At 42.3% G+C, this 17,655-nt stretch overlaps 2 protein-coding genes across 4 annotated transcripts in view; both read right to left on the reverse strand.

Moving 5' to 3' along the window:
* The window catches only part of LOC101482796 (glycine receptor subunit beta), a 74,756-nt gene extending 74,426 nt beyond the window's left edge, over window positions 1-330 (reverse strand). For all 3 annotated transcript variants that reach the window (XM_024802652.2, XM_024802651.2, XM_076884591.1), the window contains exon 1: window positions 192-330. In XM_024802652.2, coding sequence (XP_024658420.1) covers window positions 192-210 — 19 coding nt within the window. In that variant the 5' untranslated portion in view covers window positions 211-330. The remainder of the gene's footprint in view (window positions 1-191) is intronic.
* Window positions 331-6,542: 6,212 nt separating this feature from the next.
* Window positions 6,543-17,655, reverse strand: part of LOC101468979 (NADH dehydrogenase [ubiquinone] iron-sulfur protein 8, mitochondrial) — a 16,719-nt gene continuing 5,606 nt past the window's right edge. The window contains exons 7-8 of the mRNA XM_014407214.3: window positions 13,202-13,330; window positions 6,543-7,146 (exon numbers count right to left, since the gene is read on the reverse strand). Of these exons, the coding sequence (XP_014262700.1) occupies window positions 7,015-7,146; window positions 13,202-13,330 (261 nt within the window). The 3' untranslated portion in view covers window positions 6,543-7,014. The remainder of the gene's footprint in view (window positions 7,147-13,201; window positions 13,331-17,655) is intronic.

Consider the following 17,655-nt stretch of genomic DNA (forward strand, 5'->3'; position numbering starts at 1 on the left):
TACATCACAGGTACAAAATGTACAGCGTCACAAGGACAGGACAATACTAAAGCCTTTTGGTATAATATGATTTACAACTATCTGTTATGTTCTCTCTTCTCTTTTTCTGTCTCGACTATGCGCATGCAATCTGCCTACAACTGCAGCCACAGAAAACAGTCAGAGATATTCAGCATTCCTTTGATTCTTACCTTTCTTTAGTTGGGCCATTGATTCTGCTGCATTACTGAGATTCAGCGGTTAGTCAGGGTGATGCTGCTCTGGCTAGAGCTAGGCTACATCCTCTCTCCCTCTCCTTCTCTGCTGCACTCTCTGGTGCATGTTCCTTTATCTGCACTGCTCTTGTCGTCTATTCCAAGTTCCTGTCTGTCTGGCTAGAGGAAGTAGCACAGTAATGTCACTGATTAACAGCTCATGAGTAGGGAATTTTATACATATTACATTACTTGTGTGCTAATTGCTTATTTATTTATTCCCTTTTTTAAAACATATTTAACAAATGGAGAAGAAAAGAGGAAGCAAGAAGTCTAAAATCTATCTACAACAGATTAACAGTATTTGAAAGTTATATCCCTAAAAACAGAAAGAAAACCCAGCAAAGACCTGACACAGCACCTGAGAGATGCATCTGGACAGTCAGATGGGAGCGTGGTTGTCAAGAAATTATTTTTAAGGAAAGACATAGGGTGAAAAGGTTAAGGTAAACACAACAACAACAAAAAACTTTATCAAAATGTTTGATGCCGTGATGAATCCAAATGTGAAAATTTTGGTTCAGATTGTTGGCAATATATATGGATTATGAATGGAGGAGGTTGTCAGCAAGGAACAACAGTCACTGTCTACAGCCAAAACGTTTTGGATGCTTGGTTTGGGTCCTGCATTTCTGCCTATGCTTATATAAAAGAGGGATGGCCTGGCTCCACTTCCTCCCTCTGTACTAATGTGAAGAAAACTGCCATCTTGCATTTTTACTGCCACAGTATGTGTAGTAGTGATTTGGGGTGGAGTTGCTGCAACAAACCCCGCCCACATATCTGACCACAAACACACCGCTTGCACTTCTTATGCAGAGATGGGCAGTAACGCGTAAGCCAATTACTTTTTTCAAGTAACGAGTAAAGTAAGGGATTACTATTGCAAAAACGGTAATTAGATTACTGTTACATTGCCGTAGGAACACTGCATTACTGCGTTACTAAAACCGTGATTTTTTTTGCGAAAATGTCTCATGACAGTGACGTAAGCGAGTGCGACGTTTGTGACAACAGCTGTATGCAGATCAACAATGGCTCATATATGGAGTGCGGGAGAGAGTGTGAACGTGCAGCGTTTAAAGCGTGGAAGTACTGACCTTACTTGTTGATTCCATAAAAAGTGACAAAAACATTAGCGTCCGTTGTGCGTGGGAAGAAAACTTCTTTTTACAGCGAAAAAAAACCCCCCTAAAGTTCCAAGCAAGCACCAAGTGCGCTACGACGTAATGGGAAATTCAGAGAAACTCGCGGATCCTTCCACTGACCGCTGCAGCACACCTGCACCAGCAGTGGCGGTCCTAGCCTGTTTGGCGCCCCAGGCGAACACTCCCTCTGGTGCCGCCCCTCCCACACACACACACACATACATAAAACATATTAAGGATTGTACATGAACATAAAACTGTTGTCGGAACCATACTGAATTTCACCAGAGAAACACACACGCATAAGAGAGAGAGAGGGTATGCATTACATGCAAACGGCTACCAAACAGCCATCATAATTCGTCATACAATGAGAACAGGACAAATCAACAATTGACAATGACTAACTAATATTAAAATCTGTAACCCAATGTATTTTTTGGAGTTTAGTCTGTTACTATTTTTACCCTTTTTTTTGGAGCAACTGTAACCCACATAACTTCCTTAGGGAGTAATAAAGTATTCTGATTCTGATTGTTTCAGGATGACCTGCCATTATCCAATGACACATCTGCTTACCTGCATCTTTTGCTCGTTTCTCCTCCTCTTCTTTTCTCTTTTTTCTAAATTGAGCACCTAATGGCTTTGAACTTTTCTTGTCCATCTTACATTGGTTTTAATTTTGCACTCCAGTATGAACACAAATCCACAAACTCGAGGATCGCCAAAACATAACCTAATAGACCTACACCTTAGTTCACAGATTCACTTTGTCTAAGGTGTATTTCTGGGATTTCACACAACCCAGGATTCAGATCATGAATACATAATGGAATTGGATTTACAATATTATGAATGAAATGTGTTCTATTTGGAAGCAGCCGCCCCCCCTCCCCTTTCGACGGGTTGTGTGTGAGACTTTAAATCATCAAACTGTAAAATATACATTTTAAATTGTTATTGATCCCTTTAGCCCGAGTCCTAAAGTTTATATTTATTTTCTTACTCTTCTTATATATATTGTTTGTTTACTTGCACTGCTGTAACTGGAACCTCGTCTCGTCTCTTCTCTATGTACTGGACTGTAGCGGAGATGACAAAGTTTACTTTGACTTCAGCAGCGAGCAGGCGCACCGAGGGCTCTCGCGCTCACTTTTGACGTTTCCAAAAAACATCAGTGCACATTATAAGTCTGTATCATGATGTCTGGTGTTTTCGTGTTTGTTGTTTTGTTTTTATTTTGTTTTATTTTGCAAGTTGGTTATTAGATGCTGCTCCAGCCAGTCAGAGAATCCCCCGCCCTCTCCTCCCTGTGCCGCAAGCAGCAGGCGCACCTGGCAAACGGAGGGCGCCCTTACTCCCAGCAAATGGGCGATAGAAAACCGATCGGTGCCTATGCCATTCCCGATATGCGCCGGCTGATGTCGGGCAGCATGAGTATGAGCAAATTTTTTTTGCCGATGCCCGTGTCGCCCGTATCAAAAAACGCTACTGTGCACCAGGGAAAACCTCCGCCTACCCCACTCCTGCTTTACAGGTGAAAATAGAGCAAAAGGACCGCTAGTCTTTGACTTTATTTATTTTCTGCTGTGTTTTACTTGCATCTATTTGAAAGAGTGAGTGTAAACACAAAAAAATATATATTTTATGCGCTGGAATGTGCAGAAAATAGGTTTAAATATTAAACAAATTTCTTCCACTCAGAGAATGTTGCATATAATTAAATTTTTGCTTGATGCATAAAGTTAAAAGATTAAAACTAATAAAACAAGTTTTAAAAACAGACTTTTCCATCTGATTACATTTTGTATGATGGATTATGTAGAAAAAGTAGAATTGGGCTGAAAGATCTATCGCTTTATCACCTATTCAGGTTGTAAATCGTGTTTTTTAAAAGTAACTAAGTAACTAAGTAATTAATTACTTTTGAAAATAAGTAATCAGTAAAGTAACGGGATTACTTTTGGGGGGAAGTAATCAGTAATTAGTTACTGATTACTTTTTTCAAGTAACTTGACCAACACTGTTCTTATGTTGTCAAGCTGCTTGAGTTTTAACACCCAGTACTGTCACCAGGGAAAGGCTACTCCATGTGTATTTAAGCCCTCAGTTTTCCTTCATTCTTTGTCATGTTGTCCGATTACGTTATCCATATCCATGCTCCTTTGCCAGTGAGTCTTTTCCTGATATCTTTAGTTATTTCGTTTTTTCCAGCAATACAGCTGCATTTTGAGTCTAATGTCTGTGTGCCAAGTATTGTATTTTGGTCCTACACTGCCCACCACACAGCCTGCCCCATGACTAGAGAGAGACCAGGAAACTCACGGTGAGCATGGATTAGAGAGGAAGTGTCAGAAGCTAAAGATGGCATGGAATATAATCCATGCAACCGAGACCAAGAAAAAACTGATGAGGACAAATTCAGTGAGGAAGAGGATCGCCATGACGACTGTTGTCATCTGTTGTCATGTCAACAGTCAAAGAATGGGAACTTATCCCCACCTGAGAATCAACTTGGGCTTTCAGCTGAAACCCTAATTTGAAAATAATGGTAAACTATAGTGGTAAACATGGAGGTAAGACAGAAAGACATCAAAGCATACATGAGGGGTTTTTTTTATTTTCAGTGGAGATCCGAGAATGAATCTACCAACAGTTTATGGATGTAGAGTTCAGTCGGACAATTTTTTGGGCCACCATGTTACTCTATAAATTTTACATGTTGACAGGTTTGTGGAGCGCCAGCCACTCATCTATATCCCATCTTTCAGGCACCCATAGATGGTGTTCCTGAAAAGAGGTCATTTTAGTATAATGTTGGAATCATTTGGTCCATACACAGCTAAAATATTCCTGGTCACTTTGACAGCTGTGATAAACAGTATACTATGTTTGATCTGGTTATTATAGTCAAAATAGAAATGATGTGTTTTGACTCAAATATAAGGCATATAAAGTCATATTAATGAGACATACATACATCATAAATAACAGAAGTTCAAAAACTTTAGTTGATAAAACAATCTAACATGACAAGAAAGGAAATATATCTATTATTATAGCTTTTATGATGAGTCGTAATGAAACAGTCATTTTTTAACTGTGAACACAAAATAGTTTAACATAAAACGAACACAAGGGTTAATTAAAGTAGTACTGCACATAATTAGAAAGATTCAGTTGTCCCTTATTCTCCCAGCAGGGCATCCAACAGCCATCAGAGGGTAGGTGTTGTGATGGAAAGTTTCTAGTTCATTCTTATATGTATTAGTAGGTGCTTGGAACTTTTTGTATTTCTTAGGTGAGTCTGTGTGTCAATATGACCTGGTGTAACTATGCTTAACTACGTTTCACTATGTTATCTGCTTACTGTTAGGGCATAGAAGGATGAAATTCCCAGGGAAACCATATTCCAGGTGCTTCCTGGAATATGGATAGCAGGAGTTGCTCCCTGCCCAGCGAGGGTTGAGACAAGAAGCTGTTGTAACTGTAGTGATGCACCAGGAGTTGTGTGTGAAGGTATAAAAGAGGCGGCGCGACGTCTCAAGGGCAGAGCTATCCTGACTGCATAACTGTGATGTTTGCAGTCTGTTTTCTCTCTTGCATCCTGTAATTAAAAAGCTTTGGCCACAGCTGACCGCGTTGCAGACTTTACTAACAGGAAATTCCAAGACAGTGTTCGTTTCCCAGATCTTGTTCTTCAGATTTACCTGACTGTTTAGGACTATCCTCAATGTTTGCAATGTTGCCTTCTGCTAGTGCAGTCCCCTCAGTTGTGACTACCTTTCCTCTCTTTGTTACCATCCAAATACACTTCTCCAATCTGAATGACATTCCAGTGTCATTGTTGTAGATCCTAGTCGTGTCAGTCAATATATATCTCATTCACTCGTGGTATAATGCTTGATGTCATCCGTTCTGCAGTTGGTAACCACAGCCAGTTTTGTTAATGCTTCTAATCTGGGCTCAATCAGGTGATTATTTATGCTGCAGTAGATCAAGGCTGCTGGGGGATTCCCAGGGAATGGACTACTTCTTCTTCACTCACCTTTTTTTTTTTTTTCACACTGTGTGTATACACTACTGTTCATTTAATCAGTTATTTTTAATCTCTGGCTGTTTTCCACAGTGGTTTTTTGTCCCATCTCCCCTGCCCTCATTCCTAGCTGATCGCAGCAGATGACTGGCCTCCACTGAGCCTGGTTTTGCCAGTTTTCCTTCTAAGGCTACGTTCACACTGCAGGTCTTAATGCTCAATTCCGATTTTTTGATCAAATCCGATTTTTTTGTCTCCTCGTTCACACTACAAATAAAATGCGACAGCAAACGCGCTCTAGTGTGAACGCTCAAAGCGGCCCGCATGCGCAAAAGAAGACGTCACACACAACGCGCTCTGTTTAGACCCAGACCAAACAGTATTGTTTGACTGATGGCCCTTAATATAAAGACTTCGGACTTTACATTTCCCAATTTTTGCTTTAAGTTATTTTGTTATTTACATAATAATGTAGATAACCTAATAATTATCCTTATTGCTGTTTTAGAGAAGCGGTGCTTCAAAGGATAGCTGCAGATTTCTGTCAGAATCTGCAGATTATACAGTACAAATAAAATGTTCACGTTGTCTTCCCAACAGTTTCACTGACATCTACACTGGATGGCCAGGAAGCGTTCACGATGTCTTCTCCGGAGCTGATAATTGGCGTCTGTCTTGTGTCAGTGACGTAAAAGACGGATTTAATGCGACATGACCGTTCAAACAGCAGTCTCTTTCTAAAACATCGGATATGTATCGGATTCAGTACCACATACGAAAGTGACCCAGATCGGATTTGAAAATATCGGATTTGTGCCGTTCACACTGTTATACCATGATCGGATATGGGTCGCAAATAGGATTTGATGCGCTTTCGCCTGCAGTGTGAACGTAGCCTAAAAGGAAGCTTTTAACATAAAGCTTGTCACCAAGTGCTTGCTCATAGGAGGTCGTCTGATTGCTGGGGTTTTCTCTGCAATATTGTAGGGTCTTTACCTTACAATATAAAGCACCTTGAGGCGGCTGTTGTTGTATTTGGCATTATATAAATAAAAATTGCATTGAAACATTTTCTGTACATCGTTTTTCAACACTTGAAACAAATTTCTCCCAGATGGTTCTTTATTTGCTTGAAAGTGGAAGCAGCATGACGAACATACAACTCACTAGATGATAATCCATGCACCCTTACACTGACAGTGAAGATGAAATCCAGATTGCAGTCTACCCTCGGGGTACATGCTCAGACTGACATAGCTTGACTCAGTCTACATGTTATTAAATTCAATTTCCACACAAAGTATAGTCTTCATTGAATGATAATATACTAGACCAGGCTGTGACAGCTTTAGAGTCCTTACACAAACAGCCAGTGGGGTATTGATTGTTCTACAATAAATATCGAATAATATGATACTGAGGATATTTATGTTATGTTTAAAATAAGAATGGACAACAAAACTAAATCTAAACTGACCATCCATTTCCTCTGGGTTTGAGTCAAAATGTGTGTGGGGCGCAAAAGATGGTTTGTGTATACTGTACATTTGTACACCTGCATGTCTGTGTGTGATGTCTATCGATATAGGTAATCAGCTTGTATGTTGGCAGCAATCTCTGCTTCCCACTTGTCTCCATTGTTGAGGAGCTTTTCCTTATTGTAGAGCAGTTCTTCATGAGTTTCAGTAGAAAATTCAAAGTTAGGACCCTGAAAAAAAAGGAAAAATGGATTACAACAGGTCTGCAAACACGAGGAGAGGAACCGAAGAAAATAACAGAAACAAAACGTGGAGAAAAGAGACCGCAAAGAATAAGAATAATGAAAGCACAAACAAAAAGATAAAGATCTTTGCAATAAAAATTACTGCCAACTTTTATTATGACTCTGCCCGTATTTCAGCCCTTTTCACAAAGTGTAACTAATTAAATATTCTTTTTTGGGGGGGACTTTAGTCGATAGACAGTGATGAGAGGACAGGAAAGCAGGGGTAGAGAGAAGGGAAGACCTGGGCCGGCCGCTCCCAGAATATATTTCTAAAGGTGATACTGACATGAAATACTCATTAGAAATCAGTAACAACCCATCCAATCTACAAACGCAAAAAACTCAAACCACAGATGTTCATATATTACATGTAATAATGAAAAAAGTATTAAACATGCTTTACTGAAATTTGTTTTAACACTTTGTGCAAAAGCCTTTGTTGGTAAAACAGCTTCAAGGCTCCTTCTGTATGGCGAAACTAGTCGCAGGCATTGCAAAGGTGATTTTGGCCCATTTTTTTTTATATCCTGACGGTTCTGTGGGCCCATTCTATGAACTCTTCTTTCCATAGACTTTCAGTTTGATTTAGGTCATGTGATTGGCTGGGCCATTCGATTCAATTCAATTTTATTTATATAGTGCCAAATCACAACAACAGTCGCCTCAAGGCGCTTTATATTGCACAGTAGATCGTACAATAATAGATACAGAGAAAAACCCAACAATCATATAACCCCCTATTAGCAAGTACTTTGGCGACAGTGAGAAGGAAAAACTCCCTTTTAACAGGAAGAAACGTCCAGAACCAGGCTCAGGGAGGGGCGGGGCCATCTGCTGCGACCGGTTGGGGTGAGAGAAGGAAAACAGGATAAATACATGCTGTGGAAAAGAGACAGAGATTAATAACAAGTGTGATTGAGTGCAGAGAGGTCTGTTAACACATAGTGAGTGAGAAAGGTGACTGGAAATGAAAAACTCAATGCATCATGGGAATCCCCAGCAGCCTACGTCTATTGCAGCATAACTAAGGGAGGATTCAGGGTCACCTGGTCCAGCCCTAACTATATGCTTTAGCAAAAAGGAAAGTTTTAAGCCTAATCTTGAAAGTAGAGATAGTGTCTGTCTCCTGAATCCAAACTGGAAGCTGGTTCCACAGAAGAGGGGCCTGAAAACTGAAGGCTCTGCCTCCCATTCTACTTTTAAATACTCTAGGAACAACAAGTAGGCCTGCAGAGCGAGAGCGAAGTGCTCTAATAGGGTGATATGGTACTACAAGGTCATTAAGATAAGATGGGGCCTGATTATTTAAGACCTTGTATGTGAGGAGCAGGATTTTGAATTCAATTCTGGATTTAACAGGAAGCCAATGAAGGGAAGCCAAAACAGGAGAAACATGCTCTCTTTCTAGCAGCTTTATTTTCTTCCTGTGCAACTGGCTCGGCTGTGTGTTTGGGATCATTGTCCTGCTATAGCTTCCACCCTACGTTCATCTTCATCATTCTGGTAAATAGCAGCAGATCTTTATCAAGAATGCCTCTGTACATTTTTCCATTAATTGCATTCATTCAGTACTGTATGCTGAACACAGGCCCACATCATGACGTTCCCATCTCTAAACGTCACTGTGGGTACGTTGTTTTTGGGGTGATATCCAGTACCTTTTAACTTCCAAACAGGGTCTGTATTATGGCATCCAAAGAGTTCAGTTTTGGACTGTTTTCCCCCAGTATTTCACAAGCTTGTCTGAATGTTGTTCAGCAAACTTTAAGTACTCTCCAACATGCATTTTCTTAAGCAATAGATACTTGCATGGTGAGTATTCATACAGGCCATGGCAGTTAAGTGCATTGCTTATTGTTTTCTTTGAAACAAGTGTACCTGCTGATGCCAGGTCTTATTGTAGCTCTTCACAAGTGGTCCTTGGCTCTTGAACAACCCTTACTGATAATTCTTTTCACTTCTCTGTCTGAAGTCTTGCAGTGAGCACCTGGTTGTGGTTGCTTTACAGCGAAATTATGTTGTCTCCACTTCTGGATTATGGGCCAGTGGTCACTGGAACCTTCAGGACTTTAGAAATTCTTCTGTAACATGACATCAGTATATTTGGCAACAATAATCTTGTAAAGGTCTTGAGAAAGCTCATTGGTTTGATCTATCATGAGCTATTTCTTGTGTAAATCACTGGTAATGAGACAGTTTTTTAGGCCATCAGTTGGGACTGAACCAGCTGACATTATTTGGCCCCATTGTCTTTCTTCTTGTGTTCAGTATTTTTCCCTGTGACATTTCTCATTATTACACATAATTTATGGACAACTAAGGTTTCTTAGTATATGTGGATTGGATGGATCGTTATTGACATCTGATGAGAATTTCATGTCAATAGTACCTTTAGAAGTACATGTGACGTGTTCAACACTCGTTTTACTTATACATGAATGATAGAGAGAGACAGATATATAGATAGAGATGGGTAGATATAGATATACAGCTAATATTTCTGTTTGAATAGTTCTTAGTTGTAACAATGTTTTTCAGCAATAACTTGCATACCATTGGACAACCTGTTTTTCACTTTAAATACTGCAGACACAATTGACTAATGTGCAGGGTCTATGCTTACGAGTTGGTTTTTCATGGGTACAACCCATATACTCAACTCTGCAGCTGAACCCACAAATGCAATTGTTTACAAATGTGACAAATTTAAGAGGAAATAAACAGGCTTTCCAACCAGACATGATGTATTCCCAAGAAACATTTTTAAATCCCAGAAATAATCAACCAAATTTCCTCATTTTTTGTGCCTGGTTTATATAACAGTATGTTTGCTGTCCCATTACAGACAGCACAGTATTAGAGCTACTGCATGCCAATTAAAACTGCTTAACTGCTGCTGACCTTCTACCGCTCGTCCATTGAGAGCCCGCTAACCTACTGCATCACAGTATGGTACGGCAGCTGCACCAAGGCGGAAAGAGTGAGGCTTCAGAGTGTGGTCAAGACAGCACAAAAGATCATCGGCTGCCCTCTCCCCTCCCTGATGGACATTTATTCCTCCCGCTGCCTCAGCAGAGCAGCAAACATTATCAAGGACAGCTCCCACCCTGGTTTCAACATGTTCAGCCTGCTTCCCCCAGGGAAGCGCTACAGGTGCATCAGCACAAAAACCCACAGACTCAAAAAGTTTCTTCCCCAAAGCCATAACCACCCTGAACTCACACATGCACCGATAACACAGCCCACCCCCCAATTTTTTTTTCTTCCCACTTCCTCTATGGACCACCACTGTGCAATACCAATTCTATGTGCAATAACTCAACTGTATATACACAACACTATTTATTACATATTACTTTTTTTTTAAAGAAACCGGCTTGTATATTTGTACATTTTATATATATATATATATTAGGGGTGCAACGATACTCGTATCGATATTGAACCGTTCGATACAGTGCTTTCGGTTTGGTACGCATATGTATCGAACAATACAAAATTTTTAATTCATTTTATCAACTTTCCTTGTGACGATGCTGTCTGTGTGGAGCGCTCAGTGGATCTGCGCTCGACAGTGCAGCGCATATGTATATATATATATATATATATATATATATATATATATATATATCCATCCATCCATCCTACCAGCACATAACAGCAGGGTGCAAGATGCTAGTAGGCAAGGCATACGTGGAACACCATAACCAAGTGGCCGGCATAGTGTACAAGAACATCTAATCCTACCAGTGGCTGGACAAAGCTGGACTGAAAGACAGCACAGAGGCACTAATCATGGCAGCACAAGAACAAGCTCTGAGCACAAGATCCATAGAGGCTGGGGTCTATCACACCAGGCAAGACCCCAGGTGCAGGCTGTGTAAAGATGCCCCAGAGACAATCCAGCACATAACAGCAGGGTGCAAGATGCTAGCAGGCAAGGCATACATGGAACGCCATAACCAAGTGGCCGGCATAGTGTACAGGAACATCTGTGCCGAGTATAACCTGGAAGTCCCGAGGTCAAAATGGGAGATGCCCCCAAGGGTGGTGGAGAATGACCGAGCTAAGATCCTGTGGGACTTCCAGATACAGACGGACAAAATGGTGGTGGCTAACCAACCGGACATAGTGGTGGTGAACAAACATGAGAAGACGGCCATAGTGATCGATGTAGCGGTTACGAATGACAGCAACATCAGAAAGAAGGAACACGAGAAGCTGGAGAAATACCATGGGCTCATTGAGTGCAGCACGGAGAAGATCTTGGAGAACGCACGGCTGCCGCGAATACTCAGAACAAGACCTCTGAGTGAAAAACTCAATTACATCTGGAGGGGCTAGCTCGAATAACACCTTTGAGCGCAAATTCGATCACATCTTGGGGAAGTGCACTGCGGTCGTGAGTTCTCAGAACCTGCTCTTTGAGCAAAAAGAATGACAACATCACGGAACGTAAGTTTGGATAACATCATAGAAAGCTCACGGCTCTCCAACGGGAGATTAAGAGACCAGTGTTGGACTGTTAGAACAGCTTTGAAATTCATATGAGTTGTTTGCACTAAAGGAAAAACCATCATCACTTCATGCGGAGACCCCTTCGGCGCCAGCTGCGGCCTCAAGGCTGGAGCTGAACAAAACACCCTGACAACAACTGTGTTTAGACTGTTCCCCCCATTCCATGCAAGGCCACCTGGGTTGGCTGGAAGACTGTTTACCTAGCCTGGCGGGGCGAAGGAAACTGTCTCAGCTGAACTCTGGACACACACACACACACACACACACACACACACACACACACACACACACACACACACACACACACACACACACACACACACACACACACACACACACACACACCCCCCTCCCTTTCCAAACACCTTCGATGCTTGTGCCCTACTGGGGAAGATGGCAGTCGACTGGACCAGCGCAGACATGCTGCAAGAGCGGATGCCCTGTCTACACCGGCTCTCTCTTACCCTTTACCCACCCCTGTTGCTTGTCTTGTGTTTCTATGGTGTATTGATAGTCATGTGCTTTTTGTGCTGAGATGTTTTTTCTGTTATCAAACTGTTCTCCCACTAGGAGCTCAGTCTGAGTGGAGTTTTTTTTCTCCTCCTCTTACCTCATGTTATTCATTTTCGTTGTTTTTTTCCTATCAGCCTACCTTTCTGACATGTCTGTGACATGATGTTTGTGTAAAGTTGGTCAGAAGGTTCCTTTGTAAGTGCGCATGCGCCATTAGCGTGCTGCCTGCTGTAACCCTAATTTCCTTCGGGATTAATAAAGTATTCTGATCCTGAAGAGCTCGAGAGGATGTGGAGGGTGAAGGTAACGGTGGTCCCCGTGGTAATCGGAGCACTAGGTGCGGTGACTCCCAAGCTAGGCGAGTGGCTCCAGCAGATGCCGGGAACAACATCGGAGATCTCTGTCCAGAAGAGCGCAGTCCTGGGAACAGCTAAGATACTGCGCAGGACCCTCAAGCTCCCAGGCCTCTGGTAGAGGACCCGAGCTTGAAGGATAAACCGCCCGCAGGGGTGAGCTGGGTGGTTTATATATATTTAAAAAAAATACATGTAACATATAATGTAATTGACCTTAGAACAGAAGAAGCTTCTCGGATGAGAGGTGAAACGTCTTCAAGCAACTTAAAGAAGTCCAGACGCTTTTCTTTGCAAGCTCCTTTGACTAATTGCAAGGAGGTACTTCTGTAGTCTATTGATTACTAGATAGTGGAAAAGGGGTGGGATTAAATAAGCTTATGCTTCTTCCTGCTCCTTTTTGAACATCAAAGTTATTTGTAGTTGTGGTTGCTCGTTTTCCTTTTGTTTTGCTTTGTTTATTTATCTCTTTTTAATTCTATGTTGTTGTACTTTTTCAACATGTTCAAAATAAATCAATCATTCAATTAATCAATCAATCAGTCAATCAATCAAACATGCAGTGGGGCTACCCACACTATCCAAGACTGTCTATGTTGTGGAAAAAGACACACCTCTACAATGGCATCCACAGGACATGCCTCCTGACAGAAACCGCAGTAGATACATTTGGTCATGTCAATGTCGTAGCGAGTTGTCCTCCTGCTGCCATCAGCACGCGTCTCTGCCTCTATGGTGATGGCCTGGAAAGGAAAATTGTTAGTGATGATATCAACAGCGCTATCTGGTATTTGTACTAATAATGAATACAAACATTCATTCCCCAGTATACAGTACTGTGCAAACGTCTTGACCCTCCTATCTTTTCTTTTGTTTGTGTTTTTTGCTTCCATGGAGCGATACATTCAAATCAAGGCTCTACTCTGATCGCATCCTTAATGAGTGGTCTTGAGTAATAGTTCTCCAGGGTTTCTTTGGACATTACCGTTAGTTTCGGGCTATAAGCCACTACTTTTTGCACAAGCTTTGAACCCCGCGGCTTTTCTATGGATCGTCCATGATTTTTGTGATATCGTAAGAGGATTTGTTTTGGTTGCTCCGCTGTTGTACGGCACTACGTTGCCTGGTGGAAGGGCATGTGATCATTCAAAAACCCTCAGTATGGCAAACAAAAGAAATGCATATGATGCAGCTTTCAAATTAAAGGCAGTCTATTTGGCACTCAGCAAGGGAAATAGAGCTGCTGCACGTACCCTTGGTATAAACGAATCAATGGTGAGACGTTGGAGACGAACTGGCTCTGTGCAAAAAGACGAAAAAAGCTTTCAGAGGAAATAAGAGCAGATGGCCCAAACTTGAAGACTGTATTGAAGACTGGGTGAACACGCAGAGAGCAAACGGGCGAGGTGTTTAAACTGTGCAGATCCAACTAAAAGCCAAAACAGTCGCCAACGAAATGAAGATAGAAAATTTCAGAGGTGGGCCATCCTGGTGTCACAGATTTATGAAACGAAAAGGACTGTCCATGAGGGCACGGACGACTGTGTGTCAGCAACTCCCTCCCGACTACGCAGAGGAAAATAACAAAACTTCCGCTAATTCACACTAAGAAAGATAAACGAATATTCCATCGGACCGGACGAGATCATAAACATGGATGAAGTGCTATTGACGTTTGACCTGCCCCCTCACTAGGACTGTTAACAAGCAAGGCGAATCAACCACCACGGTGAGAACCACTGGCCATGAGAGAACGAATTTCACTTGTGCGCTGGGCTGCACAGCATCAGGGTTTCAACTTCCGCCAATGGTGATCTTTAAGCGGATGACTATGCCAAGAGAAGAGATCCCGAGCGGCATCTCTGTTAAGGTCAACAAGAATGGGTGGATGGTGGAAAGCGTAATGAAGGAATGGCTGCAAGAGTGCTATGGGAAGCAGCCTGGAGGATTCTTTCGCCAAAAAAAAAAAAAAAAAAAAAAAAAAAAGCGTTGCTTGTTTTGGACAGCATGAGGGCCCATAGCACAGATTCTGTGAAAGCAGCCATTAAGAGCACAAACTCGATTCCAGCTTTGATTCCTGGAGGCACAACGAAGCACCTGCAGCCACTCGACATCAGTGTGAATCGTGCGTTCAAAGTAGCACTACGCGTTCAGTGGGAGGCATGGATGACGAGCGGTAATAAATCATTCACCAAAACTGGTCGCATGCGAAGAGCAAGTTTTGCCCAAGTCTGCCAGTGGATTCTGACAGCGTGGAGAAGTGTAAAAGCATCCACGATCACCAAAGGATTTCGAAGGGCTGGACTGCTGCATGATGGAGAGGGGGACACCACCACTGCCCTTCAGAGGGTTTTCGACTCCGACACTGACGAGGATTTCTTTGGTTTTGAAAGTGACAACGAAGGGGAGTAGCGGAGAGTGGATGACGAAGCCATCCTGAGCCTGAGGACTTTATGGGTTTTAGTGCGCAGGAAGAAGAGAAAGATGGTGGTGAATGACTGACTTTTCTTCTTGTTAAAGCCGTGTTACTGCACCTGAGCCTAAAAGGTAGGCCAAATCTCTTTTTCTGGTGTGCTGTAGGTTATTGTTATGTACTACATTTGTTACTCGTTTATAAAGCACAGCACATGTTTCGTACTTGTAATTACCGGTACTTGTGCATATACGTAAAAAGTTATGCAAATATGTACCGGTAACTTGTTTTTCAAAATATTAATAAAAGGGATGTGGTCCCAAACAGCCATCTCTTTCCTGACAATCCCCTTTGTGCGCATTCTCGTACATATGGTAAGTAAACATTAAAACACCTGCGGCTTTTAGTCAGGTGCGGCTAATGTATGTACAAAACAGGATTTTCCCCTAATTTTAGCTTGTGCGGCTAATATTCAGGTGCGCTTTTTCAGTCCAGTCCTTGACTGAAAATGACTTTCAGAGGACAAAAGTTTTTTAAGACACTTTTAACACTGACTTTTGAATCATTCAAGCAATAAAAAGGCACCTAACTCCTGGGAACCAGTGTTGTGTCTACACACAACAGACAACTTAGCAACAAAACAATTTTAGATTGCATCCTTTCAGCCTGTCACATAAATCCATTATTTAGTCCTATATTTCAAAGACAACAGTTTGAGAAGCATGAAATACGATTTTTACAGCAACAAGATTAGTTCTAAGAACTGCTAACCAAGAACCTGGCATATCTCAGCTAAGTGGGCTAAGCTTTGAGGAAATTGGACAATTAGGGGACAAAAAAAAAAAAAAAAAAAAAGTGGCAGGTATCTGAAAGTCATAAAAAAATCCAGCATAGACCTGACACATGACCTGATAGATGCATCTGACTCCCATGGTTCACCATCTACTGTTTGCCAAAGCCTCAGAATTGCTCGCAGTGGAGGGTGGCATCCAAAGAAGAGCTTTAAATGCCCTTCAAGAAGCCTGGTGAACCATTCCTGAAGACTGCTTAAAGAAATTACACAAAGAGAATTCAAAGCTGCTCCTACCAAATATTGATTTTCAAGCTCATTAGAATTGTACAAATTATGTTTTTGACTTATCTATTGTATTTCCATTTATGCTCGAACATGTTTGAATAAATCTCTGCACATATTTCCAAATTTCCCAGCAAAATACAAAGAAATGATAGGTGGCTCAAGACTTTTGCACTGTATCATATACATGTTCAGTTATACAGTTGAGGTCCTGTGAGGACAGTTATGCTGCAAACGTATCTATAGTAGGGCTGCCACAAACGATTATTCTGATAGTCGACTAGTCACCGATTATTTTTGCGATTAGTCGACTAATCAGATCATCATCCATTGGACGTAAAACGTTCAGCTTATTGCACCAGCAGCATCTGCTCTTATATAACTATCATTAGCTTACAGCTTTAAGTGTTTAAGCTAACTAAAAATAAAGACAAGATGATAGTTTATTAAATTTTAATGAAATTTGCAGATTGTTTCGGTGAAGTTTAATAAACTCCTTGCTATCTAAGATATAACAGGACACCAGAGTACTTAATGGCAAGAAGGCAGCGGGTCCAGATGGCATCAGCTCGAGGGTCGTCAGGTCCTGCGCGGACCAACTGTGTGGGGTGATGGAGCACCTCTTCAACCTGAGCCTGAGGTTGGGAAGAGTCCCACAGCTCTGGAAAACCTCCTGTGTTGTACCAGTGCCAAAGACTTCACGCCCCAAGGACCTCAACAGCTACAGGCCGGTGGCTCTGACATCCCACCTGATGAAGACCCTGGTGCGGTTGGTCCTGGCTCAGCTTCGGCGCCTAATAAGCTCATCACTGGACCCACTTCAGTTTGCCTACCAGCCTGGCATTGGAGCGGATGATGCCGTCATTCACCTCCTACATCGTTCCCTCGCTCACCTGGAGACCGCTGGAAGCACTGTGAGAATCATGTTCTTTGATTTCTCCAGTGCCTTCAACACCATTCTTCCCTCGGTTCTAAAGGACAAGCTGGTGAACTCTGGAGTGGACCATCACCTCACTACCTGGATCCTGGACTACCTCACCGACCGACCACAGTATGTGAGGACTCAGGGCTGTGTGTCGGACAGGGTCGTCTGCAGTACGGGGGCCCCACAGGGAACGGTTCTGGCTCCGTTCCTCTTCACCATCTACACTGCAGACTTCTCCCACAATTCCACCCAGTGCTTCCTGCAGAAGTTCTCTGATGACTCTGCAATAGTCGGCCTCATCACTGATGGGGACGACAAGGAGTACAGAGGTCTGACCCAAGACTTTGTGGACTGGTGCCAGCTGAACTACCTCCAGATCAACGCCAGTAAAACCAAGGAACTGGTGGTAGACTTTCGCAGGCACAAGCATTCTCCACTGCAACCACTGAACATCCAAGGTATGGACATTGAGGCTGTGGACAGCTACAGGTACCTTGGTGTTCATCTGAACAATAGACTGGACTGGACTCATAACTCAGACGCCCTCTACAGGAAAGGGCAGAGCAGGCTGTACCTGCTGCGGAGACTCAGGTCAATTGGAGTGGAGGGCCCACTCCTGAAGAAATTCTATGACTCTGTTGTGGCTTCTGCTATC

This window comes from Maylandia zebra, linkage group LG6 (genome assembly GCF_041146795.1).
Source record: "Maylandia zebra isolate NMK-2024a linkage group LG6, Mzebra_GT3a, whole genome shotgun sequence".
NCBI classification, from domain to species: Eukaryota; Metazoa; Chordata; class Actinopteri; order Cichliformes; family Cichlidae; genus Maylandia; species Maylandia zebra.